The sequence below is a fragment of the Solea solea genome, chromosome 18, assembly GCF_958295425.1.
Source record: "Solea solea chromosome 18, fSolSol10.1, whole genome shotgun sequence".
Lineage (NCBI taxonomy): Eukaryota > Metazoa > Chordata > Actinopteri > Pleuronectiformes > Soleidae > Solea > Solea solea.
In genome coordinates this window covers 1,859,051-1,882,468 of record NC_081151.1, presented here as the reverse complement: position 1 = coordinate 1,882,468, position 23,418 = coordinate 1,859,051, and the positions used below count along the sequence as shown (strand labels likewise).

The following is a 23,418-nucleotide window of genomic DNA, read 5'->3' as shown; positions in this document are numbered from 1 at the left end:
GTCGTCCGAAATTGGTCAAAAACGTCATAGTATAGCATGTCGTCTAAAATCGGTCAAAAACGTCATAGTATAGCATGTCGTCCAAAATCGGTCAAAAAAGTCATAGTATAGCATGTCCTCCAAAATCGGTCAAAAACGTCATAGTATAGCATGTCGTCCAAAATCGGTCAAAAACGTCATAGTATAGCATGTCGTCCAAAATCGGTCAAAAACGTCATAGTATAGCATGACATCCAAAAAAGTCATAGGATAGCATGTCGTCCAAAATCGGTCAAAAACGTCATAGTATAGCATGTCGTCCAAAATCGGTCAAAAACGTCATAGTATAGTATGTCGTCTAAAATCGGTCAAAAACTTCATAGTATAGTATGTCGTCCAAAATCGGTCAAAAACGTCATAGTATAGTATGTCGTCTAAAATCGGTCAAAAACGTCATAGTATAGCATGTCGTCTAAAATCGGTCAAAAACTTCATAGTATAGTATGTCGTCCAAAATCGGTCAAAAAAGTCATAGTATAGTATGTCGTCCAAAATCGGTCAAAAAAGTCATAGTATAGTATGTCGTCCAAAATTGGTCAAAAACGTCATAGTATAGCATGCCGTCCAAAATCAGTCAAAAAAGTCATAGTATAGCATGTCGTCCAAAATCGGTCAAAAAAGTCATAGTATAGCATGTCGTCTAAAATCGGTCAAAAACATCATAGTATAGCATGTCGTCCAAAATTGGTCAAAAAAGTCATAGTATAGCATGTCGTCCGAAATCGGTCAAAAACGTCATAGTATAGCATGCCATCCAAAATCGGTCAAAAACATCATAGTATAGCATGTCGTCCAAAATCGGTCAAAAACGTCATAGTATAGCATGTCGTCCAAAATCGGTCAAAAACGTCATAGTATAGCATGTCGTCCAAAATCGGTCAAAAACGTCATAGTATAGTATGTCGTCCAAAATCGGTCAAAAACGTCATAGTATAGTATGTCGTCTAAAATCGGTCAAAAACGTCATAGTATAGTATGTCGTCTAAAATCGGTCAAAAACGTCATAGTATAGCATGTCGTCCAAAATCGGTCAGAAACGTCATAGTATAGTATGACTATTATATATATATATATATATATATATATATATATATAAAACTTTAACTAATCATAGAATGAATTAACTTAATTGAAATTGTCAGTTAAGTTTATAAATTAAATATTAATATATTAATCTAGTTTTCAGAGTACATGCACATGTACTTGTACACTGTAAATCACTCTCTCCTCCTGTAGCAGCACAATAACTGTATGACTGAAACAGGGTTCGTGTCGCGGTCACGAAGAACAGAATCAACGCTCACTTGTCAGGGACAACACTTTATTGTTACCCTACAAAAGACACAGGGTGAGAATAAAAATACAAAAAAACAAATGGAAAAAAACCAAACAAGATTCTCATCCTTATACAAGTCTCAAAATTATCCATCATACGAGGACCACAGTTGAATTATTCATATATTTAATATAACATTTCGTTGTAATGCTTTGTGTACATACAAAATATAGCAAACTAAATAAGGCAAATAAATAGAGGTACAATATACAGAAAAATGGAACATTCCTCAACGTTTTAATATTTCTTTTTTTTTTTTAAATCATATCTCAAACATCAAGAATGATGTACAAAAATCCTTTTTTTTTCCAACTGTACATCTTTCTGAGGAGGATATTTCTTTTCTTTTTTTCCAAACATAAAAATACTGACTCCTCGCCGCTACACGACCTCTAACACTGGGTGCAACGTTATCTCAGGCAGGGACAGATCAGGTGTGATTGATACTGCAAGCAAAAAAGGGTTCAAGTCAACACATTTACAATCACACGTTGTCAGGCATGCACCATCAATGCCAAGTGTCAGCTGACAGGAAATGTGCTGACGGAGACAAACTACCCCCCCTTTATCCCTCTGTAAACACAAACGACAGGTGAGGTTTTCATGCTTGTGTCACCTCTTTGTACATAATTCCTTCTCCTGCAGATTACTCGTGGTCTTTCCCGCTCTTGTGTTGCACCCTCGCTGTTTTCTGAGGCACCTAAAGCCCTCGATGCGGCGCCGTGAATGGAAATGTCCTATAATAAAAGTGCATTGAACAAGCTACTCAATTTCATTCCTCTGGTTTCCATCTTTACAATCCGAAAAAAAAAAATAAAAATCAGCCAATCAATGGCCAAAAATAAACATGTAACACAAACATGAAATAATACTGACAATGATGCGAGGACCCCTGCGTACATGGTCTGCACTACGATACAGGTTAGACTGCTGAAGTCTGCTATAGTAAATGTGATTAACTGGGACGAGACAGAAGCACAGGTTAGAAAACTCAAGAGCTCAAATATACATGAGGGGCAGGAGAAGGAGAAGAAGAAGAAGAAGAAGAAGAAGAAGAAGAAGAAGAGGAAGAAGAAACCGTATGATAAGGACCTCTTTTTTTAAATTCTCTTAAAGTGTCGCAAAGTTTCAGTCTTTTTTTGGTTCATCTCTGAAGTGTGGGGACATGTGAACTAAAGATCCTGGGTCGTCTTTACAATCACGTCAGCTTCTCATGATAACATGCAGTCACACTGAGGAACACTAGAGGGCGTTATTTCGGCTGGAACACAGTGATACAACATACGGCCACAAGATGGCGCCACAGAGTCTAAATCCAAGTGTAAGCCTCAGTCCATGTTCATGTTTTGGAAACACAAAAACAGTCTCAGGCAGATCAATACAAATACATAAGGACTAGATTAGATTAAGTGCAGCGGGAGAGATTTTGGCGAGGAGAACAAACCACCACATGAATCCTCTGTGTCCAAAGTTAAGAATAAACAGTTATTTTACTTTAAATAAACTAAAGCAGCCACTGATGTGCTGACTAATCAAATTTGAATGCAAAAACACAAAGGTTTTGAACATGACACCTCTCTTTCTATCGACACGGTTTGTTGTGATTAGATTACGTCTCACAGATTAAGTCCACGTTTCTTGCACTCTGGACCCGAAGCGCAGTAAACACGAGGACGGAGCGGACTGAGACGGTTACAGAAGAACCAAAAAAAAACCAAGATAATCAGAGCGTTTTCATACGAGCTCAGTGTGTGGTTTGCCCTCGGACTGCTCTCTGGGTTCATCTGTGGAGCATGTTTTCACTTTCAGCTTTCAGAACCCATCGGATTATCATACTTTTAATAACTCAAAACATGAGAGAAGCTGCGCGTAAAGATGGACGTGAGGATACTTTTCATAAGCTGTTGTTTCCGGTCATCGTCTAACACTAAATGTTGCTTCTTCTAAGTGCTTTCGTTGCAGTAACAGACTCAGTACATGTAACTATGGCGACTGACGTACAAACACAGATGATGTAAGGATGAATTTTGGTGAGCGAGCGATCAAACACTGGTTAATTTGTGCCTGACGGTTCAGTCAAGACAGCACATGTTTTTAGCACCAGGTAAATCTAGTCATTAAAAACACAGTCAGAGAAAATCCTGATTTAAGAAGAGTACACACACACACACACACACACACATTCACGTGAAAATCATCTGTGCAGGCAGAGAGAGAGAGAGTTGGTTCCCGTCAGATTAAATTAATTGATGACATTCCTTCATTGTCTTTGTTATAGATTAGGAGTTTAAATACAAAGAGGACACGTGCTGGACGTGTGGGAGAAAAGCTACAGTGCAAACACATACAGGTGTGAAAAGGACCAGCAATTATCTCTTTTTTTTCTTTCTTTTTTTTTTTTTTTTACATAAAGCGCAAAATGTATAGAAATTCACTTCAACAGCAAATGTGAACTCTCAACACCAACACATATGCACCGTGTACAAAAACCCCCAAAACGCCTTGAAAAACAATAAAAAAAAACCTCTACATCTTTGCAATTAGCTCGTCTGCATCTAAATATAAATATATATCCAGGTCTAATTGCAGTATGTTGTTTGTATTAATACATTTACATTTGTTTTCTCGTCACTTTGGCACGGTTTGATGCCAGAGCACAAATCACTGAGGTGTCGGCGAGACGTCACCCGTGTGGCACAGTCTCCGTCTGTCTGTCCTCTGGAGTTGCAGCTCAGGACGTACAGGACGTACATCCAGCCTGGGAATGCTGTGTGCTGAGGAGACCGGGGGGAAGGAACCTTCACACCCCTGCCACTGCTGCCGCCGCCGCCACCATGTGTCCGTCCCCCAACGCTCTCTGGGATTTGACAACGTCCTTCTCTGAAAGTCCATGATTATCCGCTCTGTGGCTGAAGGCGTCTTTTGTGAGGGACACCTGATTGTGGAAGTTATGGCTTACTTCCCCTCCCTTTTCCACCTTCTCTGTCCGTCTCACTTATATCAGCCTCCGTCGTACCTTTCCCGATTCTTTCTCTTGGTCTGGTGTCTATGTACAGTGTGACTGGCCGATCCAAAAACCAGGCAGCAACAGAGACGGGACTGTTGCGTTCTGAGGAACACGAAAGGGTTTTTGAAGAATAACAGAGCGGTGAGGGTCAGAGGGCGTATGGTGACGAGACATGGGATAATGTGTCACAGTGGTTTGTTGCTCCGTTCCATGGATCTCTCTCGTTCCTCCGTCGCCTCAGGAGATCGCACAAACGTCCACGACTAACAGGTTGGAAAAAGAGGAGAGCGTTGCATCCTTGTCCGTTCACATCTGTTCCAGCCACTTTTACATCAGCGTCAGAAAAACGTCACTGTTCAAGGACCTGGACTAAAAGGTGCTAAGAAATCAATCTACGCCACGGCAGAATTTAGATGTTACATGTTCATGTCTCCTTGTGTTCCTCAGCCTAGTAGTTGACCTTGGTGACCGCTCGCTCGCGGCCACCGCCCTCCACCAGCTGGTTCACCGAGCGCTTGCGGTTACGTTTGAACTTGTTCAGGTCCTTGTCGAAGACCTCGCCGGAACGCAGCGCCGAGACCAGGTCGTCAAACTCGCCGCCGACTTCCTCCGCTGCCCCGGTCTTCTTGGCCCGTCTTTCCCGCTCCCTCTGTTCTTTGAGCTGGAAAACGTCAACAGTTTGGTTTGGTTAGTGTCAGTGGACATTTGCCAAGATACAAAGATATTTGTATACAGTATATATGTATATATATATATATATATATATATATATATATATATATATATATATGTATATATATATATATATATATATATTTCCAGATGCTGATTTTCTTTTTTAATTTTCTTTTGTCCTCAGCTTTCACAGCACAAACTTTAGGTTAAGAAATGAACCCTGGTTCTGAGAAAAATATACATCAACATAACATGGATAACAAAAGTGGATGCACAGCTCCCCCTGCTGGACACTGCAGTAACTACGATGCTTTCTATGCTGAGTTTCAGACAGCCACACACTGTGTTTCTCCCACTCAGCATAAACACATGCATATTTTACCATGGCCTCCATCCGCGCCCGCCGCTCCTCCTCATCCTTGCGCCGCTGCATGTTCTCCAGGTCTTGCCGCGCTTCACAGAATGACTGTAAAAAGGTGTCGAAGATCCCAAAGAACTCGTCGGGCTGCATCCTCCCTTCATCCTCCCCAAAGTGCTTCAGACATTTGCCAAACTGTTAAAAAAAAGAAAGAAAAGGTTTCATTATTGTATTTTAATAGGATTTTTCCAAAAATATGACGCATATAAACGTGTGTATGATTGTGATTAGCACACGTGAGCGTACATGTGCACCTTTAATTCATACGCTTGATGTTCCTCCCAAAAAAAAGAGTGGAAACACAAACTTGCACACACACACACACGGAGGGAGAACGGCAGCATCATTTGACCGCCTTATGTTCACCCTGTTCTCTCCAAGCTGTTCAGCGCGCTGTGCCAGGACGATGCCTGCAGTCAAACCTCCTACACAGCAAAGCAACACACACTCAGTGTATTTAAAGTTAAAGAACAACAGAACAACATCAGAAAACCGTGGACACTCGTTCTCCTGCAGGACACACGGTGGCTGCACGGTTCTGCCAAATGTACAGAGCACGGACACAGTGTTTGTTAATTAAGATGAGTCTCAGTACCATTTTACCATGTTATTATGTTACTATTTTACCTTTATGTTTGTTTTTAAATGTGCTCTAGAAATAAAGTTGACTGGACTTGATAATAACGGTCTTCCTGTTTAATGCTTGGCAGTAGAAGTACCACCTGCAGAGGAGCAGGTGTAAATATTTGGTGTAAAATCTAAATATTCACGCTGAGCAGGTGTCACCGTGCGACTATACGACTGTACAACAGCCGTGCAGCACGAGAGCAGCAGCAGCAGCGTCTGCTGTGCTTCACTCTTCACTCTGCTCTATTCTCAGCGACACAAAACTTATCAAATGTTCTCGTTCACATGAGACGACGATACTGTACGTGGTCCTAGTGTTGTGATATAAAGGAGTTGGGGCTCGATCTTTTTCTGAGGACTCGAAAACCATCCTGTCATTATGGGCTGGTCCCCATAGCAACCCCCGCCATCCTCCCTCTCTCGCCTGTAATTATGTGTCTGGTCAAATCGGTTTCCTCTCGTCCCCTCGGGTCTGTGCTAAAGGAGTGAAAACACACACATGCACACACACATGCACACAAACATGCACACACACACACAAACTGAAAAAAGGGGAGCAAGAGGTCACACGGATTTAGCTCATTTTCACACAGACTCACACAAACATACTTTTCATAAATCTACAAATGTATTTCAGTGTTAAGGGAGTTAAATGATATCTAATTAACTCATTATCTAATTAACTCATTAACTCATTATCTAATTAACTCATTAACTCATTATCTAATTAACATCTGTGTAGAAACAGCATTTGTTTTCAGCACAAAGGACGGGCGTGGTTTTCTCATGATCCGTCATCATCAAACACGGTGAGGTCCAAATAAAATAAGCTAATAAGTTTGTCTTTCATTTGTCTGCAACCTTCACCTGTGAGGCTGGAAGTTTAATGACAAAGAGACGCTGTATAAAAGCTGGTGCTTTCATTGCACACAACACAAAACAACTCCTGTCAATGTCAATTAAAATATCAGATACTTAATGAATTTTCCAGTGGAACTCGCGACACGAGGAGCGGATGTGAGCGCGACACTGAACCTCACTAACTGGACGTGTTTAACTACAGACACTCAAATGTTGCCATGTAAAATTATCATCACGGTGATCACTGACTTTATATCAACAAGTGGATAAAGTCAAATCTGACAGGAAGTGACACTTTATTGAACAACCACCAGGGGGTGATAGTGAATAAACATTCTCCTGAGGAGTTAAAGGTCTCAGGTCTTCTTCATTAGAACATCATGTATTTTATAAATCACACGAGTGATTGATGATCAGTCAACAGCAGCTTCCAGGTCTTAAAGTTTCCCATGTTAAAGATTTAACATCTAAATCCTATATTGTTATCATTTTCTTTACATTTCTTAATGTTGGGACTGCCTTTATAAGCAAATCTGTGATTAATAACTGTATCAATAACTTGGAGGATGATATATACATATGAAGAAGCTGTGGTGGATGAACTAACTCCCAGGTTGATTCCTGTGTGCTCTGAGAAACAGATTTATATTAGACATGAGTGATGCGTTTGATTCTTTCATGCTTAATCTACCACTGGCACTCATGATTCCCTCTTTTATCTCCACCACTCGCTCTGAACAGCACATGTGGGACGGTGAAGCACTCCCTGCTCTGTTTTCTGCTGCAGCTGTGTTGCTCTTGGACAAAGAAAAAATAATCTGGTATTCTCTGTGCGACAGTGTTGATGAGATGTTTGTGTGGACGTGTTGTGAAGTATAAATCCAACAAATCTCTCCATGGATCAAAAAAAAAAATTTAAAATCCCCCTCTCACCTCTAGGAAACCTCTGTCCCAATGACCCACATGACCGTGGACAACTGTAATCCTCTGTAATGTACGGAGTAGTGTGTGTGTGGAGGGGGTGCGTGTGTCTTTTACAAACACACACACGGATTGGTTGCCATGGAGCTTGACGAGCCTCGGTGGACCGCCTGCTCTGTGCAGTCATCCTTCTCTCCCTCCTGAAGATGTGAGTGCACGCCCACACTTCCATATTTGTATTCCACTGGAAACCTAACAGAGCGTCAAAGAGCCTCGACAAGCTCAGAGTTTATGCGTCAGACTCCCCACTTAACACACACACACACACGCACACACACACACACACACACACACAGAGACACACACAGACACGGTGTGTGTGTTCAGAGTCTGGGCCGGCGAACACAAGTTCTTTTGTTTTACAGCAGTAACCAGTGGCCTGCTCCTCCCGTGACGTCCTAACTGACCTGTTTTCCCTCCAATTTCTTGACCGACCTCCTCCTTAAACAAACAATTAAGTAAAGAGGAGACTCTACATGGAACCCAGTGGCCCTTCCTCCTGTCGTTCTCTCCCACAGTCTTATTTTGGTTGCAGCAGCAGCAGCGTTAGAGGATAACTGTGACAATGCTTCTATAGCTGCACCACTGGCCCTGTAAACTGAATAACACGTTCACATGCATCTTTTCAACACTCTGGGATTCCCACATTCCCGCTGCTGATGTCTTAAGCGTATATTCTCCCAAACATACATCAGAAGACGAGCCAGCGGGGGTTCAAGAGGCCGTTTGTCCCAGCTGCTCACAGAGGGAGAGCGCCGATTCAAGAGAGTGACTTTAAAGAAGAGGAAACACAAAGAGAATACAGTAATGTGAGGGGGGAAAATCCAAGAGTCATCTTTCAATGCCGCGTTTCCCCAGCGCTGCTGAACTCATCACAGCAGACGAAGAGGGATCGCACAGAGTTTCACAGCTTCTCCCTTCGGTTCTTCGTCAGTGTCTGACGTGTCTGCAGGTTTGGGAACCCGATCCCATTTCTTACTCTTACCCCGACCACTTCTCCAACCTCCTTGGCCCTTCCCACTTGGAACTAACAAGCGGTAGTGACTAAAGTTCCACCCCACCGAAATGGGACACCCCTTCAAAAATGCAGCACATCATCACCTAAGCAGACACGACATGTTTTTGCCAGATATTCCACATGTAAAAACTCCCTGTCAGCAGTTGTTCTACTGCTATAATGGACTACGAGTATTATTAAGCATTAAAGAGCAGCGATGTTGGAAAACATCTCCATGCTTGGGGATTACTGTTGGACCACTTTATGGTATGTACAAGAGACTCTCTGTTGGGGTTGGCATAGCTACACAACATGATGACCAATGTTTGCTTTAGGACAGTAACGCTAGTTTCCTTGGAGACGGTTAATAACCTCCATCCTACCCCGAGAACGGGGACACTACGCGGAGGTGAAGCTGGTGACTACCTTGTCCTTGGCTTCACTCAGCTGGTCCTCCAGTTCAGAGAAGCTGAAGCCAGCCACGGTGATGAAGTCGCTGATCACGGCCACAAACTTGTCCCCGCGTTCCCTCGTCCTGCTCTGCTGGTAGTGCAGCTCCTGGCGATGAAGGCAAAGGAGAAAGAGAAGCACAGCGTCAACATGTGCCGCTGGTGTTTCTGTGAAGTGCGACGTGCGTATGTTCTGCTTGTGTGTGGCAGCGATGACGATGTAACCTAAGAGCAGCATTTAAGACACCTCACCCCGCCGTCCCGCTCTGCCCAACTCCAACACATGATTACAGACCGGAGAAGAACCAAAGGGCGGAAACATGACACAAACACACAACAACTCACCGCCTCCAGAGCCTTCAGTCCACTCCTGATATTGTTCACCTCTTTCTCCAACTCAGCCAAACTAAGAGAACGACAGAGGAAATGTTTGTTATTTTACTTTCTAACATTTTAGGATATTTCTATGTCCACATTTTCATTTTAAATAATGTCAATCTGTGTTTGAGAAGAACATCAGTAAGTTTACACAGTCTCTGTGTACAGTGTTAAGGTTTCTGGCTAATATACAGCACAATTATATTATTATACATGTTTTGTTTTCCCAAGGGAATTGTGCTTGTAACTGGGGGGCTGCCGGTTCAAATCCCTGCTAAGTCAAGGGCTCCCCATTACTCATTGTTAATTGGACCTCCTGAGTTGGCCCCACATCCAGAGTAATCCTAGTGCCGGTACCAAGGGTTGCGTCAAAAAGGGCATTTGGCGTAAAAACCTCTCCTAGAACCTCTGTTTGGATCATTCGCTGTGGCGACCCCTAGTGGGGGGGAAGCCAAAAAGGGGGAAAAAAAGGAGAGAGTAGATCCACACTCTTCCTCCCTCCAGTGACAGACTGTGCACTCACTTGACTTTGGCAGCCTCTGGGACGCTGTAGAGATCCTCCAGGATGTGCAGCGTGTCCGGGTAGTTCTTCTCAAAGATCATGATCAGATAGTGCAACATGGTGATGTTCCTGTCGGGTCAAAGGTTAAACGCGTCAATCAACACAGACTCAGAGAGACGTTACCTCAGTTTAACAAGGTTTGGAATTATTATTTATGTCTCTACATATCTAAGCTGTGTTTTCCTTTTAACAACACGTTGACCACAGAGCACTGGTGGCTAATGAAGGTATTGCAAGTGGGCCTTAAAATTACAGTATATTATTTGTTCTGTGGAAACATTTATGCTTTATTTTAAAAACTTGTGAAGGATAAAGTGGTAGACAATGAATGAGTGAATATAGGGCAGTATGATAATTATTCAGTGTCATTAGGGACAACAATGTTGTGAGTTCTGTGTTATTACTTTGCATTAATGTTGGGTGCTACACAACCTTTGGGGAGCTCTGTGGTTTATGTTTTCAGAACATATGAATGAGTTACAAATTAATTTAGAATCAGAATATTTTATTGATCCCCAAGGGGAAATTCTTGGTACATGGCCCACCTGTCTATGCTGGACTTGGTGTCGGCGATCTTGTTGAGGCTGGAGATCTTGAAGCCGAAGGCATTTCCTCTCTGGCCCTTGTTCATGAAGTTGCCAAAGGCCAGCACCACCTCCAGGATCTGAGTGAGCCGCTTGCTCCGCACCACCTCCCTGGATGCGCTCAGGAGAGCTGAGGAAGAATTGAAGAAAACAAGAGAGAGAGAGAGGGGAAGCAGTTGGAAAAATCATATAGGTTGGTGATGGATACCGAAACCTTTAACTTATAGGAAGAACAATCTGGTCTTTTTCCACCGACTGCCACGGTCTCAGCCCTAATGGAGACACATGCAACTAAAGAACCATCTGTCTGGGGCCCAAAGGTTCTGATCCTGTCTTTCATATTTTAGCACTCCTTCGATGATTGATCAATATTCCCCACAAAAATAGCGCAGCTCAGTGGGGAAACCTATCAAGTTCTTCCATCCCTCCATAAAACAGCAGCGGGAGGGAAATATTCCAAACATAATCCCAAGCTGTCCTTTCCCCCCCCCCTCCCCCGGGAACACACTGGTCTGGCAGAGTGCAGGTGCTTCCCGCTCTCTGCAGAGCAGAGGAAAGCTCAGTGTGAATGTGAAAATCATTAACAGAATGTGTATTGTTATTGTTACAGTGCGTTGTGCTGTAATAAAGCATGGGAACTATTCTCCTGGCTCTGCTGACCCTGTTCTGTTGGACGCAGTCAGGCTTGGCTGCACACCGCACCGTCTTTTCAACATGTTGGGTGGTCCAGGGAAACACACTTTCTTCCAGACATTATGACAACGTAAGACGAATTATAAAAGGAGACGAGAACTCGACAACATTACGGCATTGACGAACAGCGCAGTCGGTCTGGGAACGCTTAAATCTCACAACAAATATTCCGGAGACTTCAATCTAAACTCGCGCTCACTGGATTACGTTGGCACAAGAATGATGATGTGTTTAGTAAAGCCCGGAGAGACATTAATCCCACTGGAGACGTGACTTTCAAGTAGCTGTGGCTGAAACAGCCACTTTGTCAGTACAGGACATGTACACATGTGTCACTGGGAGCCTTTTCCCTGGTGCTTTGAAGTCGGCTACAGTGTTTATGAGCGAGGCTCTCCCCTCGCAACATGGGCCAGCTTTCCAAAACAGCCTCCCTGGTAACCTGGACGCTGGTTTGCAGGGGAAAAAATGAAGCGGGCCAAATATACAGTTGGCGAGCTGCTTTCAAGCATCCACACTCCACACATGCACACTGAGCATACAGACGGGACTTCACAGGGCTTCGGGAAATGCACTGGTCAAAGTGTTCGAAAGGTGACGACACTTTTAGTGTAAGAACCTGGAGTTTGTTTGTTGGTGTGTCGTTCTGTAACTGTGTGTATAATAATACAGTAAAGTGGTATGACCCCCAAAAAGTCTGTTTGTCATAACACAGGAGAGTATTGATCAGAGAATCTAAAGCTGCTTTCAGACACGCACTGAAGTCCAAATTCTCAGGGGAATGACTGTAAGTACACATGTACAGTACAGTACAGTACAGTACAGTGCAGTATAACCTTTCCAAATTCAATTTAAAAGAATTGGTCACAAATGAGCGGCGTCATCTTGTGAAAATGTGGAAAAAAGCACATTTGCTGAGGTGTATCATCGATTATTCATGCACGTGAATATTTCCAGCATCAGGTCAGTCAGTACATTTACGTGACGTTGTTTCATATAGAGTCGTTCCCAGAGGAAGTCAAATCCAGTGCAGTGTGTTTGTGGACTGGAGATCAAATGTATGCAGAAAGACACAAAATGACCCTTGACATTTATTCATGGTCGTGAAAAAAGAAAAAGTTGAATTCATTGTCAGTTTGGAGTTTTCTGTGTGTGTCCATACCTTCAACTTTGGGCTTGGTTTCACCCAGACGCTCTGCAAACTTCTTCTTAAAGAACAGAGCCTGCAGTCTCTGCTGATAGTGGTCAATTCTGTCGAGGAGAACAGAGAAAAAACATTTGTCTCACTGCATCATCTCTCGTCATCTCTCAGCCTATTATCATCTAGTGGAACATTTATTATTAAAAAAACAAACAAAAAAAAGGTTTGTAAGTCATTCCCATGTCATAGAAGAATCAAGGATATTAAAAATAGAAATAACTTAATAATAATCAGTCCAAACGTGATATGATAAGGGAAAGAGAGAGGACAGGGTAATACTTTAGAAAAGAAAATGAAAAAGATTCATTATCTTGCACAAACAGAGAAGATTCTAAGATAAGTTTCAACAGTGCTGTCTGATAAATGATGAATCACCCTGAAGTCAGAGGCCTGTTCTTCAGTCCAGCCTCCATCACTGCTTTATAATCTCAAATAACAATACATGGTATTACTGGACACCTTACTGGTACCTGCTCATTTCAAAGAGGAAGCGATCCGCCCGGGCCATGCGCTCCAACTCGTGTTTGTGCTCCTCCAACAAGTCAATGTCACTTTTCTCTGGGATAAACTTCAGCAGCTGCAAAGACAGGAGGCCAGTTTGAATCTGGATGTTTATGCAGCTGAAATGTGTCGCACTAAACACTTTTCACTCAGAAGTGATTTGTGTAATTACTTTGGGTGTTAGAAATCACCACAGAATCCAAGTCCTCCAAACTTTCCTGATTTCATGTCAAACATAACAACATATCACCTTTTTAAAGAGTTATTGAAACAATACAACATCTACTTTCTTGTCCTATGTTATTTAAATAATACTCAGTGTGTTTACTGACACATGTAGTCACAATAATGCGTGCTGCTTTACATTAAACCCTGGAATTTACCTGCTCCAGCATATCTTTGGCCAGCTCTTCTCTCTCATCCATCTCCATTATCGCCCTGCTAATCTCTTCATTGCTCATTTTTAACCTGCAAATGAAAAGTCAATTGTTAAGTGAAAGTTGTTTTACTTAGATTTTGTGATTAAGTGCCACAAATTCATACTATTAAATAACTGCGAGTGGGCCGGGGAGGGTCCATTGTGAGCACAGATGTTTTTCAATGCATGTGATCGGTGGTAAGTGTGCCAGGTTGTGATCAATAACATCCTCGTCAGTCTGTGCATCAGAGCCTTATTGACTAACTACTGACCCCATTAGGATCCGGTTTGTACCCCAGGGGCATTTTCTATTGATGCAAAAGTGAGTTGAGGGAGCGCGCCACAGTTTTGCCAGACACAAAGATCTCAGAGAGCCTGTTTATTGATCTGCAAAGAAAACAGATCAACAGCTGCTGGGAGACACACAAATGCTGCTTTGTTGAGTGGATCTTAAATGATGACAATTGATTCCAGCACAGATATAATGGGACTCTAATTCCCTCGAGGGGGCAAGGGGGGGATAAAGGGTTTATGTACCTTTATTTCAAAAAGCTCATTGAATTTGGAAACTGCCGTCTGAGACGCATCCCCCTCCTGGACGATGCATTCTGTCTTTCACAAGACACTGACTTCCATTGAGGAGAGATAGATGGTAATTCAATTACGCTGACAGATGTTTCTTTTGTGGCGATCAAAAACACATTTCTTCTCACAGACATAAGGAGCACCTGCCTCCAGCAGCTCCATATCCAGATGCATCTGGTGACCCAAGATTTTACAGCGGCCTGTTCTCAGGACATTTCAGTCAGTCGTATACTCTCATGCAGCCATTCTCACATTTACAATAAAGTAAATCTTTAGTCACATGATCACCCGCATATTACAAGAGATGTTTTCTGTTCCACTGTGATCATGAGGGCTCCACATGTCAGGTAAAAGAAAACTAACACATAATGAGCTTTTATTTATTACTATTTTAAAGATGACTACTTTTAATTTCAACATGTTACAGACTCTGTACTCTTCCCTGACGCATCACAATGACTTATTGTCATTTGCTCTCGTCGTAAAGCACTAATGCACAAAGGAACCAAACGAGAAACAGTAAAACCGTTCCCATGATCCCACGCTGCTCATCTTCAAACTAGATTTTTTGGTTTTGATGAGATGGAAGAGCTCAGTAAAATGTTCAAAAATCTCTTCAAATTAATCTCTCACAGTCCACCTCGAGTATCTTCACGACCCATGAAGGGGCCGTGGGCCACTATTTGGCAACCGCCGCTCGTATAAAAACACATTTTTAACTCTTTGTCTATTGTGGGCATAATGTAGTTATTATTATATCCTTACTTTGAAAGCAGAATGACACAGTTCTGTGCGCGTCTGCCGTCGATGACCGACAGCTCTTTGACCTTCCGCGTGCTGACGTATATGTCGTCCATGGAGCCGGTCTCTTTCTGCAGAAAGATACAAAAACAGCACAATACATCAAGCTGGCACCGCAGCTCTGTTTATGTGCTCGTATAAAACGCAAAGCGTGCTCAATGAAACCCTTTTCTTCTCACATCTGTCACGACATCTCATGACCTCTGTCTGAGCATCTGTGAGCGCTGTGTTCATTTGGAGCAGATTAAGTTCAAAACTTGTAAAAACCAAAGTCAGTAGTTGGAGTTTGATCGTCGTCTTCTCACAGTTAAAACGCTGCAAATCAGCCAAATAGTTCATTTGGCTTCAGGTCAAGTTCTCTGACCTGTTTTTGCACTGAGTGTCACGTGTAATGCATCAATGCTCAAAGGCCATAATGCACGTCTCATTAAAAATGACTGAGGTTGTATGAAAACACATTTTTAAAAAGGTCTTGGACATTTATACAAAAAAGTAAAAATCATGCCCCAGTGAGCAGCAGATCTAAAGAGGAGAGGAGGTTTTTTTTTGGTGAGTCACTGCAGCAAACACAATGCAGGCAGGCCCATAAACCTCTCAGAGGAACAGGAAACACTGCTCAGAACTGGACTCAGGCCAGCCCAGATATTTTGGTAAGCTGCACACAAATGCAGTAAATTATAAATCCACAAGGGGAAAGAACACACGTCTGAGAAAAACGCTCAGAGTTGCATGTTAAACGCGTTCTATTTATGGTCCAAGCTGGATCCCTGCTCGCCAGAAAATGCCGAATTTGAGGTCGCCGGGTATGACGTGTGTAAAACAGATGCGGCTTGTAAAGAAAGTGTCGTTTTTCCATGCCCGTGTTGACCTTCAATGCCTGGCACTGGGTTGCGGGGGCAACTCCCATTCACTGGCGCTGCCATAGCCCACTCTTCCCACACACTCAGCCCAATAATGCCAGCTTGGGTATAGCATGTAAACTGAATTTACGCGGAGACTAGTCCTTTCATCTTTTAGAACAGTCATCAAGTGACGTAACTGAAATGTGGTCAAGTATTTGAACTGGGTTTTCTTTTTTTTTTTCTTTCTTTCTTTCGTGCAAAGCAACCAACACACACACACACAAACACACACACACACACACACACACAAGTGGCTGCATTTAAATTCAGCTTTTTCCTGCTCGGTTCATGATGATTAATTATGACAATTAAGGCAATGAATGATGACCATGGTGATGACGGTAATCAAGATGGAAATGTAGATGATAATGAAGAATAAGGCAATGATGGTGATGAAGATTAATGATGAAGATGTGAGTGCCCAAAACTACAGGCCAGACACTTATGAACCCTCATTCATTCATTCATTTTCTTTTGGGTGTTGGTGGTTTTGTGGGCACATTTTCCCAGCATGCTTTGGATAACCCTGCATTTTAGTTTTTGTTTTTGGGATTATAGATTTATGTTACTTATAGAAGTGATTCCAGCTTCAATCCTTTACACGTGACAAGATAACTGATTTCTATAATAAATAAAAAAAATGAAACAGTTGCATATTCACACATATAGCAGATTGTTTTCATCAAGACTTGGGTCTATAGTTTTAATCAGCTCAACAATCAGTCTCCTTGAAGCTATGTTTTCTGATCCATTATGTTCCCCAACTTGTCTGCTATAGAGAAGGTTGATCTGAGCTGCTTGCAGCTGGAAACCGTGCTAACAAAAGCAGTGAGGTTGACCTAAAACAACCAAATACTGAGCAGAGCAATGTTGAGGAGCTCTGCAGAGCGGGTGGACCTCTGGCTGCACAGAGGAGAAGATGCCAGAACAACAGAGGTATAATGTTCTGAAGCTAACCGTGAAAACAAATAAAAAAGGCCTTTAACTCACCTGTTTGAAGGATTGGTTATTAAGCAGATCCTGCCCGGGCAGTCGGAGAGCGCAGAGAAACACAAAAAAATTGAAAACACATGCAAAGATTAGCACTTGAAGCTGAAAGAGTGGTGGCTATAGAGCAGAGAACAGTAACTATGCACACTACAAGCTGAAGCTGAGAAGCCCTCAGAGAACCCTGTGAGAACAACAATCACCACCTACTGCCCGAGTCATCAAGAGCTCATGAAATCTTCACTAAAAAAGCTCAAATATTTCTGTGATGCAGAGGTAAGAAAGGCACGGTTATATTATTATTATTTTCTCTGCTGATTGCATCTACATCTGCCCTGACATGCAAAAACAAGAATATGAAAAATGAGCGCGGCCCTACAGAGGGCAAACATAAACAAGAGCCTATTTTTGAGAGAGACCTATGACAGGCTTAAACCGTGCCATGTTTCAACACTGCAATATTGTCTGGTTGAATTGAATCCTGCTCCTGCCAAATGGAATCAGGACGTCAAAGCCGGGGAGATCTCTGGGTTTTTTTATGTGGCTACATTCATAAAGATCCAACGTTACCCATTGGCCTGTGCCAATAAAAACCTGCTCTGTATAAATAAATAAATACTCTCAGTAAATCACTGTCAGAAACGGCCTCAAATGACCCATTACTCTTAAATAAAAGCCTGCAAAGAAGAGTTGTGCTTGTTGTTGTCGAGGGGCTTTTTAAACATGGCAGTAAATGCCTAATGCAGGGATTCTTTCACAGAGATTATGTGAAGCTCCTCCTCGCTTCAGACTGTCATTACTAGAAATTAATGAGGGCACTTCAACTCATTTGCGGTCGTAAAATATATCAATTTATGCAACTGCACCCCAATATTATCATATGACAAGTGGTATGCAATTATTGTGCAGCACAGAAAGAGGTTATTGGCTTACAGGCACGCATACTGCTATTATCCTATTAATTAAATAGTGAATCGCCTCTTTATTTGAGCCCTGACTCATGAGCCCATGAAGACCCAGTCAGCTCAGCAGTTCTCACACAAATAATGCTCTGCAGATATAAAGGGCGAAGCTGGAGCTCTGTGGCATCGCTACAGTAAGAGCATTCAGCAGTGAACAGCTCGTCGTGTTCGCCTAGCGCCGGTCCATTAAAGAGTGGCAGCTCAGCATTGTACATTGTTATTACCAAGCTGTAATGTAAAGTGTTAAACACAAATAACTACATAACACACCAAACCTAACACAAACTGTACCGCTCGGTGGAAACAGGCCTTCATAATATGTGTGTTCAGACAGTTACTCACGATAACAACTGAAATTCTGGAGGATTTCTATATGATAATATTCCCCAAAACGATCACACACAGTCATAAGAGAGTATTTGAGACAAAATCCAAACCTGCTGTCTCTGATAGGCTGAAAACATCTTCTCTATGTCCTTGAGGTCAAGAATCTTGAACGCTCTCAGGTCATCGATGTCATTCCAGATGGTTCCATTGATCAGATTCTGGAAAACGGAAGGGAAACGCGAGGGGTTAACATTCAACTGACAAAAACCCAAAAGACAAAAACCTGGAAAAACCTTGCAAAAGAACATTTTGTCTTCTCACCTCTCCTAGTTTAGACCAGTTGAAGGACTTGAGCGGATGAGACGGCTGAGGGATGGACTTGGAACGCAGCGTGTTCGCCGAGTTGAAGGAGGAAGGAATAGGAGGAGGTGGGATTCCAAACATGGGAGGGGCCCCTGGTGGAGGAGGCGGCCCACCGGGCGGCGGCGGAGGTGGCGGAGGAGGCGGGCAGCTGAACGGCAGCGGCGGAGGCGGTGGTGGGAAGCCACCGGTCATGGGGGGCGGAGGTGGAGGCACAGGCCCACCGGGAGGGGGAGGAGGAGGAGGGAAAGACGAGCTGCCGCACTGTGGGACAAGAAATGGACGATAAAAATAAAGTTTTAAAAAAAGAATGGTGGTAAATGATGTCATTAATACTAGTTTGTGCAGTGATTGTGTAAAAAGCAGTGATTGCTCACAGCGATGTCATTGATGCGTGACGACAGGTCGAAGACTTGCTCCCTGGCTGAGCGCAGCTCCACACCCTCGCGCTGCAGCTTGTCCTTCATCTTGTTCAAAGTCTTCATCATGTCCTCCTTCTCCTGCGTCTTGGTTTCACACTCTCGCTCCTTCCTCTCCAGTTTACCGAGCAGCTCTACATGATCTAAACAGGAAGCGACGGCACAGACAGTGTGTTCATATGATGCCGCTTCACATTACAATGAAGTGCAAACCGGAGCATGAGGAAATGCACGTAGAGAGGAGCAGACAATGACTGTAAAACTGATTTAAGAGATAACACGTGCGATGCAGGGAGAGCACAGAAACACAAATCACCTTTCCTGAACTTCTCTGCCTGGTCGCGCCACTGTTTCACCTCATTCTCGTTGACCAACCTGTGGAGCAAGCAGACACAAGTCAGACAGAGACAGACGGACAAGTCAAACACAGCCTTGCAAAAAAGAAGAAGAAAGGGGCCGACTACTGCTCAACCACGTCAATCCTCAACTTCTGAGGAAATGTATTATCATTGGATTGCAAATCTTTCAACAGCTAACAATAACTCTTGTCAGATTTAGAACTATTATTGACCAGGTTGACGCAGAGTGTTGTTTTTAAAGCTGCATGTCTGAAACCAATTTTATGCAGAGTTATGAACTCCGGCGCTGGAGGTTAAACAGGATTATCTAAAGCTGACATTTAGTGATGAGAAATTAGTGATTTTGCAAATGAAGCAGTGGAAAAAAAGACATTATATTCAAGTATATTAAAGAACTGAACTGGATTATTTCAGAGATTAGTTCAGATAAATAAAGACTGGAAAGTGAAAACCTTGAGCATCGAGGGAAGCCGTAGCTAGAGGAGAGAATATAGACATGTTTCAGTGAGTGCTGATGTTCTGCTGCCATTTAAAGGCAAATCATTAGGTCATCTAAGTGCTGCTTTAATTACAGCTCAGGTAATGATCGATGGATCTGGCTCACGATAACAAAAAGACACAATGACTTTATTGTAGTTAAAAAAAACTGTCTTTACAACGCTGTGGAAAAACTGTGATCCGTACAAAAGTGTTCATTTTTGATCAGACACACCTGTGAACACTCTGACCCGCTGTCACGGTAGACACAGATGATGAATGACTTTGTCTCCCAGTTGTTTAAACAGTTGTTTTAAGGCCCCTCCCCCTCCCCATCCACCTCCTCCTCACCCTCTGAGCCACCGCGGCACGAGACTGTACGTTTTCACCCTCTAACCATCGGTGCCTCCGGCACAGAGCCACAGCAGTGAGGGAATCTCAGTTGATGCCGTTTTTCCAGACATAATTTACTCCCAGAGTGTTTATGGAAACACGCAGCTATGCTTTGGGAGTAATGTAAAGCAAGAAGTCGAACCTCAGCGTTTTTGACCTCTGTGATGAATCTCCAATGGACAGTAATGGACATCCGGACTCAGACGAGGCATCCAGTTTCACCGTTTGTGCGCAGCGGAAAGAACTACACTCATGTGTGCTGATTGCTCAGACGATGGAGGCTGAATTAGTGAACAAAGTGGAAGCCAAGTTTTTACCACAACGCTACATATTTTTGGGTGATTTCACCACTGAGACTAAACACATTCACTGTGGATCCAAGAGCTCAGTGCAGAAAGAAGAAAAATGAGCACAGTGGAGGGGAAGGACGAAAGTGAAAGAGAATAATGACAGCACAAGGAAGGAGAAACACAAACCACATGTACTGTAAGGACTAAACACCAGGCTACACTAACCTGCCGCCCCTCAGTATCAATGACCGTTTGGAAACAAATCTCAAACTTTGCCCACAAATGCAATCATTTACTTGAACTGAGTCACTCCTCTTTCTCTGCTACATGACATCACATGACCTGAAATGTCCTTTAAATGTCCAGCGTCCACTTCTATAACCACGTCACCCTGAAAGCCTGGCTTCCTCCAATTCTCCGTGCATCCGCCTTGACCTCACCTTCACTACTTATGATTCATGATCGCTGCAAATATTCAGAAATAATGCAGCCACACCTCCTTAGTCATTCATCTCTCGGTTGGACGTGATGCTGATTGAAGCACATTATCTACAACACTTTCCCAGAAGTGAGAGTGACTTTACAGCTTAAGAGCATGGAGGGAAGCACTGGAAGCACAGTGCACTTAAGAGAGACTTCTTCTGACACCGACATGAATTATAGGGTAAGGTTTGGCCTGAATATCCACTCATAGCACACAAGGGTTATTAGTCCTTACATTTATATGAACTGTAAATGCTTTCATGATAACAAACTGGTCATAACATCACCCGTAACAAGCTCAAGGCCCATTCTGAAGCCTTGAGATTCATTTGATTGGAGAAGTTTACTTTTCTGTGTGGTTTTGTATAAAGTGCATGCCTCGGGTTACGGGATTATAAGATCCCACTCACAGTCGGATGATGTTCTTCACATTGAAGTTATCCAGAGGAGAGATGTCGGGGTCCTCTCCCTTGTCGTCCTGTAGAACGATCTGCTGCAGGATCCTGTCTAAGAGCTGCCAGTGCTGCAGGGTTCCACCTCCACGCTTATCTGGATGCACAGTTACGAGCAGAAACATCGAGGTCTCAAGAATAATGGTGAACATTTTTTTTTTTATTCAGACCTCTGATCCACGAAAACCTGCATGGAGTTACTCACAGGGCAGCTGCAGGCAGTGTTGGAGGATGGAGATGAGGTGGGGGTAGGAATCTGTGTGGCTCAGCTTTTTCTTGATCACTTCAAACATAGAACCTGCACTCTTGGTATCTACATGGGTCTGTTGAGGGGAAAAAATAAGGACTCTTGAATGAAGAAACAAATTAAAAACAAATTAAACCACACAAACAAATCGGTGCAATCTCTGGTTCCATCTTCTGGCAACACACTGGCCTGTTGTGTGAAGATGATGATTAGATTACTCACCGTATCAAATCGTTTTGCGAGCTCTGAGTCATCCTCATTCCGCACCATCTCAAAGAAGTCCAAGTGCCTGAAGAGACAAAGAAGACTCTGATTAAAGAACACACTTCATGTGCATTTAACATGAGTCTCAAAGCCTTCTTTGTGTTTTCATCTCGACAGCTGAAGCTGAAAGATTGTTACTCATGATAAACCATCCAAACATCTGAACAGGTTAACTGTAACTCTTTGTTCATAAGAGAGCTGACTGCCAAGATAAGAGGGACAGATTAAGTACTGACTGACAAATAATACACGAGTAATGGGGGCTACATTGATTTATTAGCGTTATCAAGAACAGAACTTTTTGTGTGGTTATGTGGTTGGTCACAGGATTATCAAGGTTTATTCTCACACTTTTAAATGTGTGAAGCAGACTGCACACTCTCCTCTAATGTCTCATCACACCTGTTTCTCCCTTTTGTTCTCTTGATTGTTTCAGTGGATGTTCCTTATGTTCCCGTTGTCCTTTCAGAGTAAGTTCATTTCACTTCAGTCATCGAATGAAATCTTTTGTCTTGTCGAATGACAATCATCAAAAATGTATATTGATAGAGTATTAAGAGGTGGATGAATGTCTTCTTCTCACCTGTCCAGAGTGGCGTTTTCATGTCCTCGCAGTTTGTCGATGACTGGCTGGATGCCCAACATCAGGAACTCGTACCTTAGATGGAGGCGAAACTCCAGGTTGTCCTGGAAAAGAGTGAACAATTTAGCCAAAGACAAAAGATAGATAGATAGATAGATAGATAGATAGATACTTTATTCATCTCACAGAAAAATTCACATAATCACAAAATATCATTTACAGAGATGTCCCTCTGAGGAAAAGACACTGACCTCCCCAGCTCCAGCGTTCAGCACAGCATTGATGAAGGACATGATGGCTGTTTTCAAGTTGACCTCGTCCCTGTAGCGACCTGTGCTCCGGTCCAGCTCGTTCAGCAGCGTCTACATGATCAACGAAGGACGGGAGAAACAGCACGCAACATGTCAGTGAAGACCTGGTTAGTGAAGTCTCGTAGAATCAGGTGACACGAGGTCACAATCCGTACGTCTCTCACCCTCACACCCCCCGACATACTTCAGCAGCTTAATCACAATTCAAACACTGAATCACTCGGCTCCTGTTGTGTTAACTTAGCCCACGATGGCACGATTTACCACGCACCCTGGGGGACGTGTGAGATGTGGTTTGTTGACTCAGTCCTGCGAGTCACTAAAAATGTTCACATTCCTTGACCTCCATAACTCTGGACGTCCTCACCTGCCTTTAATATGACCCGTGTGTTGACTTAGCCTGAGGCCAACGGTCTGCAGCAGCACGAGTCTCCAACTTATCAACATGACCTCAGCTTGATTTATTTCAGAGTTTGTCTCAAATACCTGTCA

General features: G+C 43.0%; 1 protein-coding gene across 3 annotated transcripts in view; it reads right to left on the bottom strand.

The window, feature by feature from the left end:
• Positions 1–1,346: 1,346 nt before the first annotated feature.
• daam2 (dishevelled associated activator of morphogenesis 2) overlaps positions 1,347–23,418 on the bottom strand; it is an 81,758-nt gene continuing 59,686 nt past the window's right edge. For 2 of the 3 annotated variants that reach the window (XM_058614733.1, XM_058614734.1), the window contains exons 7-26: positions 22,867–22,977; positions 22,616–22,719; positions 21,991–22,057; positions 21,727–21,844; positions 21,480–21,618; positions 19,384–19,442; positions 19,026–19,210; positions 18,610–18,912; positions 18,399–18,506; positions 17,003–17,032; positions 15,075–15,181; positions 13,690–13,774; positions 13,276–13,382; positions 12,767–12,855; positions 10,876–11,044; positions 10,292–10,399; positions 9,736–9,796; positions 9,368–9,499; positions 5,440–5,610; positions 1,347–5,043 (exon numbers count right to left, since the gene is read on the bottom strand). In XM_058614733.1, coding sequence (XP_058470716.1) covers positions 4,831–5,043; positions 5,440–5,610; positions 9,368–9,499; positions 9,736–9,796; positions 10,292–10,399; positions 10,876–11,044; positions 12,767–12,855; positions 13,276–13,382; positions 13,690–13,774; positions 15,075–15,181; positions 17,003–17,032; positions 18,399–18,506; positions 18,610–18,912; positions 19,026–19,210; positions 19,384–19,442; positions 21,480–21,618; positions 21,727–21,844; positions 21,991–22,057; positions 22,616–22,719; positions 22,867–22,977 — 2,466 coding nt within the window. In that variant the 3' untranslated portion in view covers positions 1,347–4,830. The remainder of the gene's footprint in view (positions 5,044–5,439; positions 5,611–9,367; positions 9,500–9,735; positions 9,797–10,291; positions 10,400–10,875; positions 11,045–12,766; positions 12,856–13,275; positions 13,383–13,689; positions 13,775–15,074; positions 15,182–17,002; positions 17,033–18,398; positions 18,507–18,609; positions 18,913–19,025; positions 19,211–19,383; positions 19,443–21,479; positions 21,619–21,726; positions 21,845–21,990; positions 22,058–22,615; positions 22,720–22,866; positions 22,978–23,418) is intronic. The other variant, XM_058614735.1, reaches the window with a different exon arrangement.